Source organism: Pongo abelii, chromosome 9 (genome assembly GCF_028885655.2).
Source record: "Pongo abelii isolate AG06213 chromosome 9, NHGRI_mPonAbe1-v2.0_pri, whole genome shotgun sequence".
NCBI lineage: Eukaryota > Metazoa > Chordata > Mammalia > Primates > Hominidae > Pongo > Pongo abelii.
Genome location: NC_071994.2, coordinates 80,722,639 through 80,743,120, shown reverse-complemented (window position 1 = coordinate 80,743,120; position 20,482 = coordinate 80,722,639). Strand labels below are relative to the sequence as shown.

The 20,482-nt window shown below is 48.2% G+C and overlaps 1 protein-coding gene across 21 annotated transcripts in view; it reads left to right on the top strand.

The window, feature by feature from the left end:
- The window catches only part of TENM4 (teneurin transmembrane protein 4), a 3,040,222-nt gene extending 3,019,957 nt beyond the window's left edge, over window positions 1-20,265 (top strand). For all 21 annotated transcript variants that reach the window (XM_054526090.2, XM_063711315.1, XM_054526091.2 and 18 more), the window contains 4 exons: window positions 1,226-1,522; window positions 3,003-4,617; window positions 11,960-12,102; window positions 14,735-20,265. In XM_054526090.2, the coding sequence (XP_054382065.1) occupies window positions 1,226-1,522; window positions 3,003-4,617; window positions 11,960-12,102; window positions 14,735-15,493 (2,814 nt within the window). In that variant the 3' untranslated portion in view covers window positions 15,494-20,265. The remainder of the gene's footprint in view (window positions 1-1,225; window positions 1,523-3,002; window positions 4,618-11,959; window positions 12,103-14,734) is intronic.
- Window positions 20,266-20,482: the final 217 nt, after the last annotated feature.

The following is a 20,482-nucleotide window of genomic DNA, read 5'->3' as shown; positions in this document are numbered from 1 at the left end:
CTAGAATCCTGGCCTTCATTCCTAGACCTGGACCCATTTTTTTTTAACCACACAGGGATCCAGAGGGCCTTTCATTGCCTTGGTCCACACATGCCATTTTGTATCACATGACCTAATTATCTGCTTTCCTCTTGGGTCTTCCTTATTACTTGTCAACCTTAAGCAATGACTAGTGGAAGAGACAGAAAATGTGCCCAAATGTCCCATAAGGCCAGACACCAATTAGCGGGAACCAGTATTTTAGTTCCATAATGCCTGGCAATATTTCAGGGGCCACCAATGCCTACAGGGCAGATCCAAATACAGAAACAGGCCCCTGAAGTATATTTCTTTATTAAAATATAAAAACCCTAACTTACCACTACGTCTGTAGGAGCCCTGTCTTTCTGACTCTGAAAGGAAATTGAACTGTGTGCTGGCCTAGCAGCCCAGATGGAGTTTATACAAGGCACTCCCGATCCTGAAGGCAGGAGCAAGGTGCCTCAAAGCCAGGACTGTGTCCGCGTTCGGCCCACAGGCAGAAAAGCCATCCCAGTGACAAACACTCACTGCCTCCCAGCACCTCTGGGAAGAAGATGTCTTGGGTATTGACTGTGGCAATCAAGAAGCCCTGATTATAGTGGCAAGCATGAGACACCCGACAGGAGCTGGGAAGTTCAGAGCCCCCAGAAGGCCACGAATTGCTCAGAGGGCCACTGAGTGTTTGGGGGCACGTTGAATATGTGAGAGTCAAGTCCAGACTCCGTCACTCACCAGCCACGAGATCCAGGGTAAATCCCTTCACCTCCCTGAGCTTTGGTCTCCGCAGTGTCTGGTGTGGAATAGATGGGTCAGTTTATTTTCTGGGCTCACTTGGTGGGTCTCTTTTCAGCAGGGAGTCAAGAAGGATCTGCCTTTTAAAACGTGTCCTCATTAGAAGAATCACATTAGAAAACATGCAGATCCTCTTTGGTCACAGCTACTGATTTCTCAACATAGGCATCATCTTCATCCTCACAACAACCCTGTGCAATTAGCATTATTGTCCCCATTTTACAGGTGAGGAAACTTCACAGAGCTGACAAATGACAGAGCCAGGATTCAAACCCATGTCTGTTGCTGCGCAGGACTGTGCTCCCTCCTCTACTCAAGAGCTTCCCAGCAGAGCTGAGAGCAACGTGGCCCATCAGACCAAAGTTCTCATGGTCCAGATTAATTTTCTCTTTCCTTCCAACCCTTTCTCCAGGTTCACAACCGAAATCTCCTATCTCTGGACTTTGACCGCGTAACACGCACAGAGAAGATCTATGATGACCACCGCAAGTTCACCCTTCGGATTCTGTACGACCAGGCGGGGCGGCCCAGCCTCTGGTCACCCAGCAGCAGGCTGAATGGTGTCAACGTGACATACTCCCCTGGGGGTCACATTGCTGGCATCCAGAGAGGCATCATGTCTGAAAGAATGGAATACGACCAGGCGGGCCGCATCACATCCAGGATCTTCGCTGATGGGAAGACATGGAGCTACACATACTTAGAGAAGGCAGGTGTCTGTCTCCCTGCATCACTGGCCTTGCCATACAGAAGGCCAATCCTTCACGGCCAAGCCCAGCCTGGTGGCCTCAGTGGGCTATATCTGACCCATGTCACCAAAAGGAAATGTTCAGGAAAGTCTGCCACAGAGGGCAGGGGGTCCCAAGAGGCATCTGGATGGATCATGGAGATAGCATGGCAGGTGGTGGTCCTAGGGCAGGAGAACATGAAAGACCTGCCTGATAGAGTAGAGGCCCAAATACTCACTGAATTTGCAGAGCAGGACTCAGGGTTCAGACCCAGGCCAAGGGTCTGCTCCCAGGTCTAGGGCATGTGGTACAATCCAGTTGTGGAGAACCAGGCAGAAGCCTAGGCATCAGTACTTAGGCAGGAGGCACTTACTCCTGAGCTTCAAGTGCTGGGCATGGCCTTAGTAAATCTATTCTGCTATAGGGTCAGAACTCATGTCATCCCAAGGGTAAGAATCAGAAATGACCTAAAATCAAAAGTTGGTCTCAAATAGGAAAAAATGGTAGCTTTGCAGCATAAAGCCTCTAGCCTTTTATCTGCTGATCTTTTCCTGAGAGCAAGTGCACTGCATGCCCCAGTTCAAGTACCCAGATCCCTGCTTTGTTTCCTGACCCTGGTGACCTATCCAGGGCATAGGCTGTGCTTGCTCTGAGGTGAGTCTCCTCTATCCGTTGGGTGAGTACCCCCAAAATTGACATTCTGTGCTAGTACTAAGAGAGAGAGAGACCTTGGAGGTCATCCAACATACTGAAAACCCAAACTCAGAGAGGGGAAGAACTTTCCCAGGGCCACACAAGGAGTCCATTGTTAGAAACCAGGTTCTCCCATTCCCATCACAGCCTGCCCTATCCCAGAGTAGGCTTATGACCTGTCATTGTGCAAAGCCTTAAATGCCCTTCTCAAATATGGTCTTCATGCTGTAAGCCACAGGGAGTCAGCAGAAACTGTTTAGCAGGTAAAAGAAATTGTGAGACTGTGTTTGGGGGAGCTCATTCTTGCCTGAGTAGGAAGATTGGTTTGAGAAGTCCGGGGCAAGGAAGCCAGACTGCTGTACATACTTCAGGCCAAAGCTTCTCGGCCGTTCTCACACCCCACCACACACAAAAGTAACCAGGTCTGTACTGCACAAAAGGGCAAACCCACAAGGCTGCTCACCATAGGACAGCAAATGGCCTGAGTACCTGGAGGCCTAGGCCCCAGGTAGGTTACAGGTGTGCTAAGGTTAAAGATGTGCTAAGATGAGGCTGAGAGAAAGCCTCATCTTGGCACATCTGTAACCTATTTGCAGTATCCTGTGGCACTCCTGTTGGAGAGCTCTGGTTGGAGCATAACTCAAGAAAACCATGGAAACTCAGGATTCTCCTTGGACATTCATTCCGTCCCTTTAAGTCTCAGGTATGTAGACCTACCCTTTCTCCTCACCACCCTCCTCTCATATCTTGGTTTTCCTCTCCCTCCAGTCCATGGTGCTGCTACTACACAGCCAGAGGCAGTATATCTTTGAGTTCGACAAGAATGACCGCCTCTCTTCTGTGACGATGCCCAACGTGGCGCGGCAGACACTAGAGACCATCCGCTCAGTGGGCTACTACAGAAACATCTATCAGCCCCCTGAGGGCAATGCCTCAGTCATACAGGACTTCACTGAGGATGGGCACCTCCTCCACACCTTCTACCTGGGCACTGGCCGCAGGGTGATATACAAGTATGGCAAACTGTCAAAGCTGGCAGAGACGCTCTATGACACCACCAAGGTCAGTTTCACCTATGATGAGACGGCAGGCATGCTGAAGACCATCAACCTACAGAATGAGGGCTTCACCTGCACCATCCGCTACCGTCAGATTGGGCCCCTGATTGACCGACAGATCTTCCGCTTCACCGAGGAAGGCATGGTCAATGCCCGTTTTGACTACAACTATGACAACAGCTTCCGGGTGACCAGCATGCAGGCTGTGATCAACGAGACCCCACTGCCCATTGATCTCTATCGCTATGATGATGTGTCAGGCAAGACTGAGCAGTTTGGGAAGTTTGGCGTCATTTACTATGACATTAACCAGATCATCACCACAGCTGTCATGACCCACACCAAGCATTTTGATGCATATGGCAGGATGAAGGAAGTGCAGTATGAGATCTTCCGCTCGCTCATGTACTGGATGACCGTCCAGTATGATAACATGGGGCGAGTAGTGAAGAAGGAGCTGAAGGTAGGACCCTACGCCAATACCACCCGCTATTCCTATGAGTATGATGCTGACGGCCAGCTGCAGACAGTCTCCATCAATGACAAGCCACTCTGGCGCTACAGCTACGACCTCAATGGGAACCTGCACTTACTGAGCCCTGGGAACAGTGCACGGCTCACACCACTACGGTATGACATCCGCGACCGCATCACTCGGCTGGGTGACGTGCAATACAAGATGGATGAGGATGGCTTCCTGAGGCAGCGAGGCGGTGATATCTTTGAGTACAACTCAGCTGGCCTACTCATCAAGGCCTACAACCGGGCTGGCGGCTGGAGTGTCAGGTACCGCTACGATGGCCTGGGGCGGCGGGTGTCCAGCAAGAGCAGCCACAGCCACCACCTGCAGTTCTTCTATGCAGACCTGACCAACCCCACCAAGGTCACCCACCTCTACAACCACTCCAGCTCTGAGATCACCTCCCTCTACTACGACTTGCAAGGACACCTCTTTGCCATGGAGCTGAGCAGTGGTGACGAGTTTTACATAGCTTGTGACAACATTGGGACCCCTCTTGCTGTCTTTAGTGGAACAGGTTTGATGATCAAGCAAATCCTGTACACAGCCTATGGGGAGATCTACATGGATACCAACCCCAACTTTCAGATCATCATAGGCTACCATGGTGGCCTCTATGATCCACTCACCAAGCTTGTCCACATGGGCCGGCGAGATTATGATGTGCTGGCCGGACGCTGGACTAGCCCAGACCACGAGCTGTGGAAGCACCTTAGTAGCAGCAACATTATGCCTTTTAATCTGTATATGTTCAAAAACAACAACCCCATCAGCAATTCTCAGGACATCAAGTGCTTCATGACAGGTAAGGACCACGGCTCACTCAGGGGGCAGGACCCCATAAAGTGCTCTTACTACCTAACAATACTTAGTCTTCTTTGAGAAAGCTGGCATAAGGCGACAGGAAACACTGACTTTCTCTTAGAGCAGCATTTTCCAAAGTCCACTTGAAGAAACACTAGTTCAGAAAATACTCTGGAAAAATGGTTCCAGCATCAAATAAATTTGTCGGGGTCACCACCATTATTACATTTTCATAGTACATTTTAGTGTATGATAAGCTCTGGGAAGTGCTATAAAAGTGAACTATTTAATATATTTGCCCACTATTTCTCAAACTTATTTGACCGTGAAAGCCCTTTTTTCACCATGAAATCCTAATATCTCATGGGATACATCCCATGGATTGCACTTTAGGAGTTTCTGACACACAAATCAAACTGCTTATGAGTCCTTGATTGGGTTAAGGTATGGCTTTAAAAAAAAAAATTAGTTCTCAGTTTGGGATAATGTAAGAATGGAGTGAAGGATCCACCATTTTGAAGCTATGACATGTTACGAAAATTATTTAACTGCCCTGAATTCCAGTTTCCTGATACGTAAATTGATGTTAGAACATCTACCTATAATTAAATATGTGTATTATAAACCCTAGAGAAACCACTAAAAAGATAAAAACTAAAAAAAGAGTCCTAGCTAATAAGTCAACAGTGGAGATAAAATGGAAGATAAGAAAATAATCCAAAGAGGGCAGGAAAAGAGGGAAAAAAAGAATAAGGAACACATGCAACAATAGAAACTAACACCTACCTGGTAGGGTGGTTGCAAGGGTGAAATGAAATACATTTCATGAGGTACTTAGCACAGTGCCTGGCTCGTGTTGGTTCCCTTTCCTTTACCCTCTGACTTGAAAAATGAGCTCTGCCTTCCATTACCATGAAACCAACTTAAGTATAAAATGTCGCAGGGTTCCACAGGCAGGGATGTCTCCAGCAGCCACAGCCCTCCCAGCAAGCAGCCAGTCCCAGGTTAGCCACAGAGGCCCTCAACCCCACAGAGAGTGGGTGGGGGTTTGGGTAAAGCCCACACTTTTTACATAAGAGAGTTTGTGATAGGCAAAAATTGGACACATCCCAACTTGCAAAGTCAGTAGTCTCTCCCCTCTTTTGTCTTGTGATTCAATCCTCTTGCCCTCTTTTATGGCAGTTTCCTTCATTCTACAAGTGCTTCTTCTGTGCAGCCACTGTTTCAGGCATTGGGGATAGAAAAATGATCCCTGCATTCCAGGAATTCTCACTGTAAGGGGAGAGACAGGCAACTGCTGTCAAGAGGGGAGGACCATGACAAAGGTTTGCGCAGATGCCCACTGAAGCACACAGGAGAAGCCACCTGCTCTGCCCAGAGCATTCTGGGAAGTCTTCACAAAGTAGCTGACATTTGAGGCCAGCTCCTGAGTTGGTGTTCACCAGGTAATGGGGGAGAAAGGCCTTCCAGAGAGGGAAGGCAGCACATATAATACAAAAGTGTAGAGGGGCAACATGACAGCTCACATGAATGCCCCTTACAGATGTGGCTTCCCAGCTCCCAAACTTGGTAGCCCCCACCTGGACCGTTTCTGCTGACAGCAGTAGAAGAATTCCTTTTCCAAGAAGAGTTCCACATTGTCACACGTTGAGAGCAGGCATCCCAAGCATAGGAAAGAGGGGAGAATAGCATCCCAAGCATACGGAAGAAGGGAGAACAAGGTGGTGGACAGGTGTGATGAAAACAGACTTGGGGCCTATGGATAAACATGAATATGCTAACAATGTTTCACAGCATTCACCATGCTCAACTTGGCTGCTAGTTCTAGAGAAACTTGACAGATTGAGATGACATTTCCATTACATCTGTCTGCATTAAGCACACCCCCTGCCTCACCCTCCAATGAGTTTCCTGTGAGATGTCTTGGCAGGTTACTGTAGCTGAAAAAAAATATGGTGCAATAGGAAATGTATTTTTCTATCAAAAAAGAATCATTGCATCTTGCCAAAATATTACTCCCTCCCCCCTTTTCCTTTGTACACCACCATATACATATGGTCTCCTTCCAGAATAGCACTAACATGACTAACTCTGTATGCTATCTGGCACTTGGCAGATATACTCTCCTTTAAACTTTGCAACAACTGTGAGATCACCATCATTATCTCCTTTCTGCAGATGAGACTCCAAATGTCATTCGAGGCTCCAATGAAGGGTTTGCCCAGAGTCACACAGATGTAGACCACGGAGCTAGGACTCTAATCCAGGGCTCTCTGACTCTAGAACACCTTCCACTACAATCATGCTGGCCTCCAAATCCAGCTTTTAACAAAGCAACCAACCACCAAGGGGCACCTAACATTTTCAGTTTGGGTTCTATATTCCAGTCAGTTAAATCTAGCAAAGAGTATATTATTTATACTTACGCCTTGCCAAACCTGTATTAAGGATCCAGAGAGGAGTGAGGTATAATACCCACCTTCATAGGTCACAGGGTCGAAGACAGCTTTTCTCAAATTTCTTTGACTATGAACCCACCATAAGAAAAAGATTTTACATTGCAATAAAACACGAAGACAAAAGGTTTGCAAAAGAATACTTAAGTGTGATGCACTCATTTTCTAATCTAGTCTGTTCCATTTCAATAAAAATGCTGGTCATTATTCACAAAATTGATTTCATTGCATAGTGGGTCATATCCTACAGTTTGAAAACCCATGGTGTGCAAAGAAGAGATTTCATATAAGCAGTTAAGTTTTTAGCAAATTTAAAAAGATTTGCAATCACGAATAAGAACCAAGATACTATTACTTCTCACTAAACCTTACCTCTTAGCGTTCAGGTAGACTACATGCATCTTCATTCACATCCAGCAACAACAACAACAAAAAATTCTTTTTTTCCCAAAAATTTCTTCAAGGGTCCTGAGATGTATTCCAGTGAGATAGGCTTAGGTCACTGGACAATCCCTGAAGCACTTACTGGTGGCTAGAGGGAAAGAATGCACTGATTGGCTTAGCCTAGGTCACATGCCAACCCCTTAGGTGGATTCAACTTCCCTATAATTACATTAATACTCCAGAAAGGAAAGAGAAGGCAGAACGGACTGCTGGGAAGGCAACCAAAAAATGTCCACTACAGATATATCATGTACATCATTGCACTCTATCTTCACTTGATGCTTGTGAGGTAGGATCACTGACCCCATTTACAAAGGAGAAAAGTGAGGTTCTGAGGTTCAGAGAGCTAAAGTAACTGGCCCACTAAGAAGTGGCAAGGCTGGATTAGAACTCTGCTCTGATTCCAAAACCCTCATTCTTGGATTCAAATACATTTTGTAAAGAACAAAACCACACACATGAAAGAGATTATTGGCTGGGTGCCGTGGCTCATGCCTGCAATCCCAACACTTTGGGAGGCCAAGGTGGACAGATCGCTTGAGGTCAGGCGTTCAAGACCACCCTGGCCAACATGGCAAAATCTCGTCTCTACCAAAAATACAAAACTTAGCTGGGCGTGGTGGCACACACCCGTAATCCCAACTACTTGGGAGGCTGAGGCAGGAGGATTGCTTCAACCTGGGATGCGGAGGTTGCAGTGAGTCAAGATCATGCCACTGCACTCCAGCCTGGGTGACAGTGAGACCCTGTCAAAAAAAGGAAAGAAAGAGAGAGAGAGAAAGAAAAAGAAAAGAAAGAGAGAAAGAAAAAGAAAAAAGAAAAAGAAAAGAAAAGAAAGAGAGAAAGAAAAAGAAAAGGAAGGAAGGAAGGAATTAAGGAAGGAAGGAAGGAGATTATTGTTGCCTACATTTCATCACTCCCCTGTGACAACATCAAACTCTGGGATGGATGAGTGAAGAGGAATTTTTTAACTTGAGGGAAATATCTACTTCTGATATGGTAAGAAGGAAGAGTAAAATTCCCAGCGCTTCAGAGGAGCAATGAAGAAAAACTTATGAATAAATTCATTTTCAGCATTTTTTCCTAAAGGCAAAATAGGAAAGTTTTCCACCTTCCATCACTTGTAATTAAGGCCCAGCCCTCTTCTCAGCCCCCTAGTTTCCTGAGAATTTGCAGTATTCCTTATAGAAGCTTTCCTTCGCAACTACAAATTCAGATGCAAGTTCTTAGCCTCAGGCAAAATGGCTTTATAGGGCATTTTTTCCTCCTGTTCTGTTTGTTTTAATTTCCCAAAGAACCATCTGCCATGATTTATAGAATCAAAGACTCTTAAAAACTCAGTGAGAAGAGGGACTTTGAAGAAAAGTTAGTCCAAGCTCCTTCTGTTAGAGAGGAGAAAATGGAGGTCCTGGGATGTGGAAGCATGGGTTGGCGGAAAATAGAGAAAATCTTCTGTGAGCGGGTACTGAGCTGTATTCTTCAAAATACATTAAATCTGCCAGGTGCAGTGGCTCACATCTGTAATCCCAGTACTTTGGAAGGCCAAGACAGGCAGATTGCTTAGCCTGGGGGTTCCAAACCAGCCTGGGCAACACAGCGAGACCCCATCTCTACCAAAAATTAGCTGGGGATGATGGCACACCCGTGGTCCTGGCTACTCTGGAGGCTGAGGTGGGAGAATCTCTTGAACCCGTGCCACTCAACTCCAGCCTGGGTGACAGAGCAAGATCCCATCTCAAAAAAAAAATCAAAATACGTTAAATCCAGTAATTTATGTATAAGCTTAGAATAGCTCCTGCCACACGATAACTGCCACCAAATGGTAACACTTTGTATTCTTCTCCATAGAAGTATGGTTAAAACCATTTCCATTGTCAATATGCGGATAAGAAAACTAAATCTCGAAGAGGTTAAGTAAACTGTCCGAGTTCATACAGTTTGTAAGGTGGGGAGCCAGAATTTGGACACTGGGTTTGTCTTGCTTCAGCTACCATGTTCTTTCCTTTCTATGATTTTGCCTAGTAAGGCTGAAACAAGTAGAACTGGGCTCCAAATTTCCCTTTCTACCACCACTCCACCTCAGCACCACCAAGTTGCACACTCGGGAGAGGGGGCCCCAGACAACCCGAAAACAAAAACAAAGGCAAACATGAGGTTTTTGAATGGGATGGTAACATGGAACCCAGTGGTGACAGGGACACAGGTCACTCACACCAGTAGGATGAACTCAGTGGGTGGCAGGTGGCAATTTTGCCCAAACCTACCTATGTCTCAGTCTGTTTTATGCTGCCATAGAGGAATACCTGAGCATGGGTAATTTATAAGGAAAAGAGGCTCATGGGTAATTTATAAGGAACTAAGCTCACAGTTCTGCAGGCTGTATAAGCATGGCAGCCACATCTGCTCAATGTCAGGAAGCTTTTACTCATAGCAGAAGGCAAGGGGAGCCAGTGTGGCCACGGCAAGAGAGGTAGCAAGAGAGAAGGGAGGGGTGCCACGTGCTTTTAAACAACCAGCTCTTGCATGAACTAATAGAGCAAGAATTCACTCATTACCTCGGGAGGGCACCAAGCCATTCATGAAGAATCTGCCATCATGACCCAAAGTCCTCCCATTAGGCCACCTCCAACACTGGGGATCAAATTTTACCATGAGATTTGGAGGGGACACATATTCAAACTATATCATCCTAGAACCTAAACAGGACCTCTCTGATCAGGGTTCTATCTCCACTGGAAAGAAGCCAAAATCAGCCTTGGCTCTGAGGCTCAAATCAAAATCCTGCCTCCCCAAGAATTTGGATTCTTAGTCTCTGATTGACATCTGCTTTGACATCTTCAGCTATGCCTTTCTGAGGAAGGCTGAGCCATGCTGGGACACAGGCTGGCTGGCTGGCTGTCTGCCTGTCTGTCTATCTGTCTCCCTCTGGCCCCAGTTCACCTCCCCCTGCCATCTGAAGCTCTTCTTGCTCCGGCCACAGTCATCCTTTCTGGCTCTTTCTCAACCTTGCTGAGCTGCTCTCTGGTTACCTGAACACTCCCTGCACCCACACCTTCCCTCTCTAGGCCTTGCCTAGTACAGTCATCTTTGCCTGAAGTGCCCACTTCATCTCTGCCAGTGCCTGACAAAAATGGCACAGCTTTCAGTAACTGGCTTAAATGCCACCTTCTGCATGTGGTCTTGTCAACCTGTCTAAATGAAAGGCTTCCGCCTTCCTCTAATCTTTTTCCTTGTATCAACATTATTCATGCCCATGTCTCATCTCTCCTTCAGAGTTGTGAGTATGTGAGATGAGGGTCTGAACGGCATAGTCCTGGGCACATAGAAGATACTCAGCAATAGTTGGCCAGGTGACTGGTCCTCTTCATTTCCTCATGTCTTGGCTTCCTGATTCCATTCTCCAGTGAGCCAGATGTTCATGGCAAAATCCTATCTATCCCCACACCTAATATTTTATAATTAGTAACCCCAAGGAATGTTATAAAATCAATTATTCCCATGCCTATGGGACTTGATCCCCAAGCCCAATGTAAAGACTAGAAAATGAAGGTGGCCAAGCGCAGTGGCTCACACCTGTAATCCCAGCACTTTGGGGGCTGAGGCAGGTGGATCACAAGGTCAGGAGTTCAAGACCAGCCTGACCAAGATGGTAAAACCCCGTCTCTACTAAAAATACAAAAATTAGCCGGGCATGGTGGCGGGCACCTGTAATCCCAGCTACTCGGGAGGCTGACACAGGGAATTGCTTGAACCCAGGAGACAGAGGTTGCAGTGAGCCAAGATCACGCCACTGCACTCCAGCCTCGGTGACAGAGCAAGACTCCGTCTCAAAAAAAAAAAAAAAGAAGATGAAGGCACAGGGAGGTTGTAGCATTCTTGGGCTGTCAGAGTATAAAAGGTAGAAGCAGAGGGAAGACTCTGATCGCAGCCTAGGCCATCTCTGTAACCCGTGGGACTTTGAACCTGAAGCTCTAATCACTGCACAGGAGGGTGGGAGAGCAGGGGAGTGTGTTTCTTAAGTGAATTGTCTCTTTGCAAGTCAATCATTAAAATCTTTTCTTTTGGTGGGTCTGGCTGTCCTTTGTAAGTGTCTCCTATGGATGTTGGGGTGAAAGGGAGGGATCTTCATCTGTCAACAGCTGCCCCAGGTATGAAGCTAGAGGTCCTGGGAGTTGAAGTGAAAATAGAAAAGGAAGTCTGGAAACCTGGGTTCTATTTCAGTGTCATCACTCTTGGGTATATACTTGGGATAGGGATTGCTGGGTCCCAGGAGTACATTTGGGTCTCATAGAGTGAAAAGAGTATGTAGCAGTTGACTCTCCCACCAGCAGCAATCCACACCGTCACCACCCCCTTCAGCTAACTGTAGGCTGTGTGATGGGGATGGGTCGCATCTGAGGTCCACTCACTCCATGGAGATGTTTCTGCTTCCCTCCCATCCAGATGTTAACAGCTGGCTGCTCACCTTTGGATTCCAGCTACACAACGTGATCCCTGGTTATCCCAAACCAGACATGGATGCCATGGAACCCTCCTATGAGCTCATCCACACACAGATGAAAACGCAGGAGTGGGACAACAGCAAGGTAATTCCTGCGCAAGGCTGCCACTCCTCAGGCCACTCAGACATTACGGGAGGGGGTCCCTTCAGCTTTTCAGAAAAGCATGGGCCAGTGATAGACACCAATGTGGTGCCTCCACAGTGCCTGCCAGAGACTGTTCAACAACTACTTAGTAACCCACCACTAGGAAGCTGCTAGGGACGCAGCCATGACCACACACAGACGCTTACAAGCTGCAGTAAGGAGCTTTGTGTGTTACACTGAGTTTGGAGTTCCACAAAAATAATAAGCCTTGGTCACTAACCAGGACAAAAGCACAGGGAGAGAAGGTGGGTTCTAAATAAAAATGTGACATTTTCTGAGTACTTCAATGCACCTGGCCTTATGTGAGTTATTCTATGTAACTCACAAAGATCCCACAGCCGTATTGTTCTCATTTTACAGATTCGTGCCTGAGGCTTTCCCAGTGCCACGCGGCAAGGAAGGGGTAGAGCTGGGATTCAAACCCAGATGTGCCTGTTCTGTATCCTCTTGCTGAGTACAGTGCCTGGCATACTGTAGGTGCTCAAAAAGACTCACTTTCTCTTGTCTCGCTTTTATAACCCAATTTCAAGGCTCAGAATTGTATAGCCGTAAAGGTCTTTAAAAACAGTCTCATCCCACCGGCTCACTTCATGCATTCATTTGCTAGCTTCTCCCCTCCCCACTACCCCAATCCATTCATAAATTCTCTATGAGAACCCGACTCTGTGCCAAGCCCCATGCTGTGCCCAGTGAACGCAGGGATGAATCAGGCAGAGACTAAGACTTCAAGGGATGCTTGCCCAGGGGATGACAGACTAAGGAGGAAAGCAGGTTGCCAGATGGCTTGGTGCTGGTGGTCAGAAACTTTCATATCCATATTTCTCACTCCAGATTGATTCCTTTAGGCCTCAGCATAGCTATCTCCTACCAGACCCCGGAGAATGGGATTCTGCACCCCTGTACGCTGGTGGCACTTCCCACACTGTACTTTAATGCCTCTTTCTTGTCTCTCTACTAGATTATGAGTCCCAAGAGGGTAAGTACTGGGTCTCATTTAGTACCCAGCATACAGGATAGCACACAGTAGGTGCATGAAACATTTTTGCTAAATAAATAAATGGCTGAAAGAAGTAAACAGCCCAGACATTTCCCCGTTTTACAGATGAGGGGACCAGGGTTTGAAAGCAGCAGAATTCGATGGAGAACCCAAGTCTGCCTGGCCCCAGAGCCCATCGTCTTTCTGTTGCCCAGCCTCTCCAGTTCCCACCACCCCCAGGCCCCACCCAGATATCCTGGCATTTGCTCTTCCCGGGGCTGAGCACTGCAGCACAGCTCCTCCTCCCTCACCAGGCTCCCTCCTGCACTCCAGAGAGCCCCAGTCTCTGACTGCCTGTCTGCCAACCTCGCCTGTCAATGAATTATTGATTTCTGCCCTCGGCAAGCTTCGGAGATCTTTGTTGTTGAGCACTCCAGCTTTTGTGAAACTCTAGGAAATAATTGTTCACAGACAGGGTTCTATTAATTATAAAGAGGACTTAATTTCAGTGAGAAGCCGATGGGCCTGTTACTAAAGCCATTTCCCTAACTTGCTGATAAGGCCCTGGAGCCCTCCTGAGTGTGGCTTCTTCAAGCTCTGTGAGCCACAGAAGGGACAGGTAGTTGATACGCCAAGCTGGCAGGGCCCAACCTGTCCCCCAAAGCAGCCAAGAGTAGGGGCACCCCAGGAGCCCCAAGGAAGCACGGTGGGGCAGAGGCCTTCCTTGGAAATCAGATGTAAATGCAGTGGAGAGCAGTGAAGCAGGGGGGAAGGGTTAATATCAATCACTGCCTCTCACCATGTTATGCCTTCTTGCCAAGAATGCATTTCTTGCCAATCCTCCATCGAACGGCATCCCACCACCCCCATCCATCCTTCAGGTCCCAACTCAAGCCTGAGCCTGTCCTCAAACCCCACCTCCTCCACCTTCAGGCCAAGATTCTTCTCAGCTTTGTTTGCTCCTTCCTTCTCCAGCAGCCCTTGAAACTGAACCTCTAGAACTGGACAGACCTGGGCTTGCAGGTTGACTTGTTGTTAGTTGTATGACTGTGAGCCAGTGACAACCTCTTTGAGCCTTGGTTTCCTTAGACATGAAATTGGAATAATGACAGCACCTACCGTATAAGGTGATTGTGAAGATCACTGAGATAATGAGTGGTAATTATTTGGCTGAAACATCAAGAAGTGTTAGCTATGGCTATTACTAGTTCCTCTTTTAGGCCACCAGTGATCACATTTGATTGCAATTATTGTTGTCCTATCTGTCTTTCCCAACTAAATGATGAGTTCTTTAAGAGCAAGGATGATGTCTGATTCATTTTTCTATCTCCAGTGCTCAGAAAAGGACCTGGCACAGATTAGATACCCCCTGAACAGTTTCTAAATGGAAGGGTGGGTGGATGGATGGATGAAGGTCAGCAGATATTCTGACCTTCTGGCAACCACCTGGATGTTCTGGTGGTCAGCGGTAGAGCTACATGCCGCAGGTTAATAAATATGTATGGTTTTGACTTCATTATTTAAGCTGATTCTCCGGGTTCTCAGGATTTTTTCCCCTTTGTCTTACTCTCTCTCTCTCATTCTCCTCCCCATCAGTCTATCCTCGGGGTACAGTGTGAAGTACAGAAGCAGCTCAAGGCCTTCGTAACCTTAGAACGCTTTGACCAGCTCTATGGCTCCACAATCACCAGCTGCCAGCAGGCTCCAAAGACCAAGAAGTTTGCATCCAGCGGCTCAGTCTTTGGCAAGGGGGTCAAGTTTGCCTTGAAGGATGGCCGAGTGACCACAGACATCATCAGTGTGGCCAACGAGGATGGGCGAAGGGTTGCTGCCATCTTGAACAATGCCCACTACCTAGAGAACCTGCACTTCACCATTGATGGGGTGGACACCCATTACTTTGTGAAACCAGGGCCTTCAGAAGGTGACCTGGCCATCCTGGGCCTCAGTGGGGGGCGGCGAACCCTGGAAAATGGGGTCAACGTCACTGTGTCCCAGATCAACACAGTGCTTAATGGCAGGACTAGACGCTACACAGACATCCAGCTCCAGTACGGGGCACTGTGCTTGAACACACGCTACGGGACAACGCTGGACGAGGAGAAGGTGCGGGTCCTGGAACTGGCCCGGCAGAGAGCCGTGCGCCAAGCATGGGCCCGTGAGCAGCAGAGACTGCGGGAAGGGGAGGAAGGCCTGCGGGCCTGGACAGAGGGGGAGAAGCAGCAGGTGCTGAGCACAGGGCAGGTGCAAGGCTACGACGGCTTTTTTGTGATCTCTGTCGAGCAGTACCCAGAACTGTCAGACAGTGCCAACAACATCCACTTCATGAGACAGAGCGAGATGGGCCGGAGGTGACAGAGAGGACCAAGGCCTGGACTTCTTGCCAAAGACAGCTACTCTTTTGTGGCCGCATACCTGACTGTGTTGTACTTTAAAAAAAATGATTTTTTAACAAGTGCAGAAACAAAAAGATACTGGTTGCATTGTAACTCATGCAACATCCTTTTTTTTAGAAAAGAAAAACACAAATTTGGCCTTCGCACATTTTTTGCAAAGAACAGAAGGTATTTTTTTCTGTAGTGTGATCACAATGAAAACTTTATTGTCTTTTGTTCCCTTTTTCCTTGAGGATTTTTCCCTTGTCGTTTGGGATATGTATCTCCTCTCTGAGACGCATCTCCTGGGGTGTGTCCTCGTCTGTCCCTAGGTACCCAGTGTGATGTGGGACATGAATGTCTGTGCTAACTTGTCTCATGTGCAACCCTTTCTTCTTCGATTGGGGTCGGGCAGGAGTAAAGGGAGTGATAGGCCAGTACAACACCCCTTCCAAGGGGGCCTGGGAGGAGGGTCTATAGGACCTGAGGCTCCTGACAGGGCTCCTGCAGAAGAGTGGTGGATTTCTTCTCACCGTGTTCTCTGCCTCCAGAGGATCACAGATGGCTTCATCTTGCTCCAGGGAATTTCATGGTGTTGTTCAGCGCCTTTTTTAAGCTGCCCCAAACTCCTGTCCAAGCTTTCTATTTTGATGCTAAATGAAACCCCCTACCCCGTTTGCAAATCCTGTGTAGTTGTCGGTGCCACCCCCATGCTGGGATAGAGAAAGTGTCTCCCGGGTCCTTTCCCTCAGACCAGTGACATAACATCCTGGGCTCAGAGTCCCATCCTCCCGGGAGGGAAAGCACCCAGGATACCTGTGATTGGTTGGTCCTCCATGATGTTCCTGTTTACCTCCTCCTTTCTCCCAAAGCTAGATGTGAGAACAAGCACTGCACAGCAAGCCTTCAATGTGGGCACCATGTCCACAGAACAGAAGGCCACCCATGGCAAAGGGATGGCAATGGTGGCGAGGGCACCAGCCTGCCTTCCGAGGTGAAGCCCTCTCTCTATGACTTTGAGTATCTTCCCTCCACCGCTCAGCCGCCACCACTGAGACGTAGGAATGTGGAGGGAGGTGCTTGGTGGCCTTTGATTCTGGAAAAATGCTTAACAAAAAAAGCCAGCCAAAGAGAGTAAGGCATAAGCTAAGCATCCTTCTAACCAGCTCCCAAAGTCCCATCTGCCTCCATGTACAAGATGATCGCAGAGCTGGACTTGGGCAGGCTGGGCTTCCAGGAAATTCCTGAAGTTCTGAAACAGCTTCCCCTCTAGAGAAGCCCAGCCAATGTGTTTTTTAGTGACAGGAAGAAAGGAGGGAAGAGCTGATGTGGTGTGGCCTGCCCATATCATACAACCCCACCAGGAGCAGGGCAGTTCCCAAGGCGGGTGCCCGTGGATCTGGGAGGCCAGGCTGGCGTGATTCCTGTGAAGACCTGTGCCTGTGTCGTCAGGGAGAGGCCTGAGCCCTCTCAGAAGCAGGGACAGCCCACACCTGAAGAGCACGCCCAAGGTGAGGCAGCAGCCAGCAGGCCGGGGGAGCAGTGAGGGCAGGGGGAGTCACAGCCAGAGCTGGGAGCCCCTTGTTCAAGGATTCCATTCCTGGTTCATCCGCCTAATTACCATTGTCATTACCACTCACAGGAGGCTCTGGGAGACGGGAGGGGAAGCCAAATGCTTCCTGTTAAGCTGGGCTTCTTAGAAAATGGAACTTTTGTGGGTTACATTTACATTAAGTGTGGAAAATGAATTCTGAGTCTGAGCTATTCCCCGTGGAAACCTTGTTGGACTGATAAGCTCATGGCACCTCTATAGCCTTACTCACAGAGTCTTCAGAATATTACACAATTATTAATGAAACCGAGAAGGTCTCTGACTGAATGAGGATCGGAGCAGCATGTAGTCTGGGTTCTGCCTGGCAGAGGGAGGCAACCAAGACTTCTTGGGGAGAGGAGATTTTGCCTTACGTCATCCCACTGGGATTAGAGGATGTGTTTCGCTAAGTGCTCTTCCTGTTTCCAAAAAAAAAGTCACCCTGCTGCAGCAGTGCGCCTTGGCCTGCTTGTCCACTGGTTGCCCATTGCCCCTGGATCCAGAGCTCTACTGAGTCAGATACAGTGCTCCGCAGGCCTGCTGTGGGAGGCATGAGCTGGAGGTGGGGGCTCCCATCTGGCAGGATCATTCTTGGATGAGATGGAAAACAGTTTGTCCTGAAGAACGCAAGTTTTGTCCTCCAGAAGGGACTTATGCCTCTCAAAATGTACTCTTCATACCAAGGGCCCTTGGGCAAAGTGCTCCTGCCCAGTTGATCAGTTCCATCCTGGCTGCCTGACATCAGTGAAGACCTGCTGGGGATGTCTGCTCAGAGGTCAGGGATGGCATGCGGTCCACAGGAACCAGGTCCCTATGCTTCCCCCACGCCCTGTCCCTCCTCCAGAGCCCCCTCCCCAAAGGAACAGCGTGGACTTTTAGGGATCAAAAACAGAATTATTGGGTGTTTCATTTCTTTTTTTTTTTTCCATAGAGATGGGGTCTCACTATGTTGCCCAGGCTGATCTCAAACTCCTGGCCTCAGGCAATCCACCTTGGCCTCACGAAATGCTGGGGTTACAGGTGTGAGCCACTGCGCCTGGCCTGAGTGTTTGTTTCTTTAAAGGATCTTATATTTTTCCTGGGCTACATACCACCACAGCAGCCCAGCTTCTGTAGGGAGAGAAGTTGAAGGATCCCGAAGCTTTAGAGAAAGGATCTCAGCTGTGGCACAGGCAGTGTTATGCACCTCCCTGCCATGTTGGTGCTGTTGTATTGAAGGTGGTGCTTCTGGCCTTGGCCCTTTTGAGTTGGTTTCCATTTGGGCTGCAGGTGACTCAGTGACTCCCTCCTCAAGCTGTCCTCCTACTGAGACCAGCAGTCACAAACCCATGGCAAGTGTGAGTGTGAAGGCCTAACCCTGTGCCTATGGAATAGGCTCCAAGCATCGACTCCCATCCTGAGAGGACCGGCCCTTTTGACACTCACCAACCAAATCTGTTCATTCGACAGAGTGACCAGGCCTCCCTCACCTGCCCAGGTGTATGATCCTACGAGTTCCTGCCTTCTCTCCTTCCCCGCACAGCTGCCAACTGGTCCCACATCCTCAGCCCCTCTGCCACCACCTTAAATAGGACTTTACTGATTCCCCAACTTTGTTTTTTTGTAGGATGAGATTTCCTTTTTATCTCACCCCCGACACTCCAAACAGACATTGCTGGAGGGCAGACTAGAGGAAGGGGAAGGCATGCCGGTAAATTACTCCCTTGTCAGCCTCTGACCCTCATCTCTCAGAACTGTTGGCTAAGAATTAACCCAAGGACCACACCAGTGCCTGATTTCTACTTAGGGAGAGAGGACTGGGAACAATCCCTAAGAAACTGACTGAGGGTGAGAATGGCCAGGAGATGTGTGTCCAGATAACCAGGAGGCGGCACAGAAGATGATGGCAAGGCAGACTGGGCAGTGTTTTGTAGACACAGAACGAAGAATCAGAATTTGAAAAAAGAAGAAAAACAAATCTTCTCAGCTGCGACTTTAAAGTATCACCTTTAAAGATGGCAGGGATTTCCATTATGCAAATGGAATCTAAGATTGCAATGTGAAATCTTAGAATGCAGTTTTACCACTTGCAACCTTGTATTTGTGGTGGCCACGTGGTGAGGGCGGTGATGCTGAGCTTTCCGCCCAGGAGGAATGAGCTTTCGAGCTCTCAACAGGGTGTCAGGCTTGGGGATTTGAGCATCCACTGCTCAAAGTCCAGGCTATTCTCCAGTCCTCACGGCAGCCACTAAGCCCAGGAGCCAGACCTGGCCCGGGGACACATCTCCTGAGGGATCCCAGAAAAAACCCAGTCTCTCCTTTCCCTTGGGGGTCCCTGTTAGAATGAAAAACCTCTCTATTTAAGGCACATCATTCCCAGCTAGGTTTATACACTTGTCTATATTTTATTGGAGGAAAGGGAGTTAAAAAAGAACTCTGCAGTTCAAGGCCCTTTCATTTAACCTTCAAAAAACAGCAAACTCATTTTAAAGACTCATTGCTGAGGTGATAGAGAGAAGCCTTATCCTCTCCAACCTTCACATTCGCAAAAACCATCCTTGTGTACTTGACTGCCCTAGACAGTGGTGACTCTTAGGTTTCATTACGAATGTGGAAGATCAGAGTGTGGGAAGGCCCGGGCGAGGGCCAATGTTGTGTTTCTTACCCCCTCTGGAATGCCAAAGGCAAGGTACTAGGTGACCTCCTGGTCCCCAAGAAAATGTGATTTATTCTGAGGGCGAACAGCCAAGGGAGGACTAGCCTGGAGCAGGCTCGGCCGTCCTGGCAGGAGCTGAGCCTCAGGTGTCTGGCGGTGCCCCAGCAGCCCTGGATTCACCCAACACCAGAATCCCACTTTTCTAAATCCACCTGTTGTTCTGAGGACCTCTGAACCCGCAGCTTCGGCAAAAGGAGTCTGTACCAAGCTGCCGCTGGATGACCAACACTGGAGACTCTGGCCTTACCATGTGGAAATCATTTTCCTGAAGTCTGGAACTAATTTTGAGAAGTTTTTTTCTCAACACTTTTGTGTTTCTAACACTGTATCTTGACTGTGTAAATACCAACAAGGCTGTAAATAAATGCAGATGTAGATACCTTCTAGAAAAAAAAAAAGCATAAAAACAAAACCAGAAGTGATCCCGTGTAGCCTTCGTTGACAAATAAAGACTATTTTGTGTTTACAGGTGTCTGGTGGCCTTTGCTTGGAGAAAGAGGCTTCCTCTTGCCTGTCCCAGCCCCCAAGCCATCCTGGGTTTGTGATTCCCTGCTGACTGCTATCAGGATGACCTGGGAGAGGACTCAGTCCTGGCCCCAGGGTCCCTCTAAAGCCCTCCAGGCCGCAGCTCTGTCAAGAGGGATGTCCAGAGGGTCTCTAAGACCCTGAAGCTTGACTTTGCA